This window comes from Sinocyclocheilus grahami, unplaced genomic scaffold, assembly GCF_001515645.1.
Source record: "Sinocyclocheilus grahami isolate Dianchi unplaced genomic scaffold, SAMN03320097.WGS_v1.1 scaffold128.1, whole genome shotgun sequence".
NCBI classification, from domain to species: Eukaryota; Metazoa; Chordata; class Actinopteri; order Cypriniformes; family Cyprinidae; genus Sinocyclocheilus; species Sinocyclocheilus grahami.
Window position 1 is genome coordinate 176,683 of NW_015505307.1, and position 1,349 is coordinate 178,031.

The 1,349-nt window shown below is 37.7% G+C and overlaps 1 protein-coding gene across 1 annotated transcript in view; it reads left to right on the forward strand.

Moving 5' to 3' along the window:
* The window catches only part of LOC107590494 (suppressor of IKBKE 1-like), a 7,818-nt gene that overhangs the window by 1,868 nt on the left and 4,601 nt on the right, over positions 1-1,349 (forward strand). Inside the window, exons 2-3 of the mRNA XM_016279247.1 lie at positions 353-458; positions 538-680. Of these exons, the coding sequence (XP_016134733.1) occupies positions 353-458; positions 538-680 (249 nt within the window). The remainder of the gene's footprint in view (positions 1-352; positions 459-537; positions 681-1,349) is intronic.

A 1,349-nucleotide genomic window follows, 5' to 3' on the forward strand; every position in this document is an offset into this window, starting at 1 on the left:
ATATAATGTATATATGTGTGTGTGTGTGTGTGTGTGTTTTTTTTTTTAATCGATCATCAAATTTGTTATCAAGTATTTTCATTCTTGATTATTGTTGCTTTTATTGATTAGTTGTTACAGCTCTAACTAATATTTTGATAATCAATTAATCTATTGATTATTTCATTGATTAATCACATAAAAAAAAACATAGATAGACACATAATGTGCAGCCTGAATTAATTGATAATCAAATTTGTTGTCAATTTAGTTGTTGCAGCTCTAGAATCCTGTATATGATGCGTCTAATAACTAATAAATGAAGAATAACCAGTAAGCACCGATTATGAATTTCTGTTTTTCCTGTATTTAGTACATGGAGGAAAGTACAGAGTATCAGGAGCTGTCCAGATACAAACCTCACATCCTGCTGACCCAGGAGAACACCCAAATCAAAGACCTCCAGCAGGAGAACAGAGGCAAGTCAGCGCGAGTTTCTTCAAAGTGTCTCGCATTTGTAGAGTGAATCCCTGATTCGACTCTTTGTGCTGTTCACAGAGCTCTGCCTCTCTCTGGAGGAGCACCAGTACGCTTTAGAGCTGATCATGGGCCGATACCGAAAACAGATGCTTCAGCTGATGATGGAAAAGAAAGAGCTGGATGCCAAACCTGTGCTTAGCCTTCACCAGGATCAAGCTAAGGTGCCAGACCTTTGCTTTCTTAAAAGAATAGTTCATCCAAAAATGAGGATTTGTTGTAAATGTACTCACCCTCAGGCCATCCAAGATATAGATGAGTTTGTTTCTTCATCAGAACAGATTTGTAGAAATGTAGCATCACTTGCTCACCAGTGGATCCTCTGCAGTGAATGGGTGCCGTCAGAATGAGTCAAAACAGCTAATAATCCACACCACTCCAGTCCATCAATTAATGTCTTGTGAAAAGCTGCGTGTTTGTAAGAAACAAATCCATCATTAAGGCGTTTTAACTTCAAACCGTCGCTTCTGGCCGAAATATGAATCCATAATCCATAATAACGCTTCCTCCAGTGAAAAAGTCACATCAAAATTGAGTCAAAACAGCTGATAATCCACACCACTCCAGTCCATCAATTAATGTCTTGTGAAAAGCTGCGTGTTTGTAAGAAACAAATCCATCATTAAGGCGTTTTAACTTCAAACCGTCGCTTCTGGCCGAAATATGAATCCATAATCCATAATAACGCTTCCTCCAGTGAAAAAGTCACATCAAAAGTCACATCAAAATCCACTCACATATTTGTTTAAAACTGTTTTGGACTGTTTTCACTTGTAAACGGTGCTTGATCTGTGCATATTTCTCTCCTTATTCAGACGAGATGACTTTTTTTT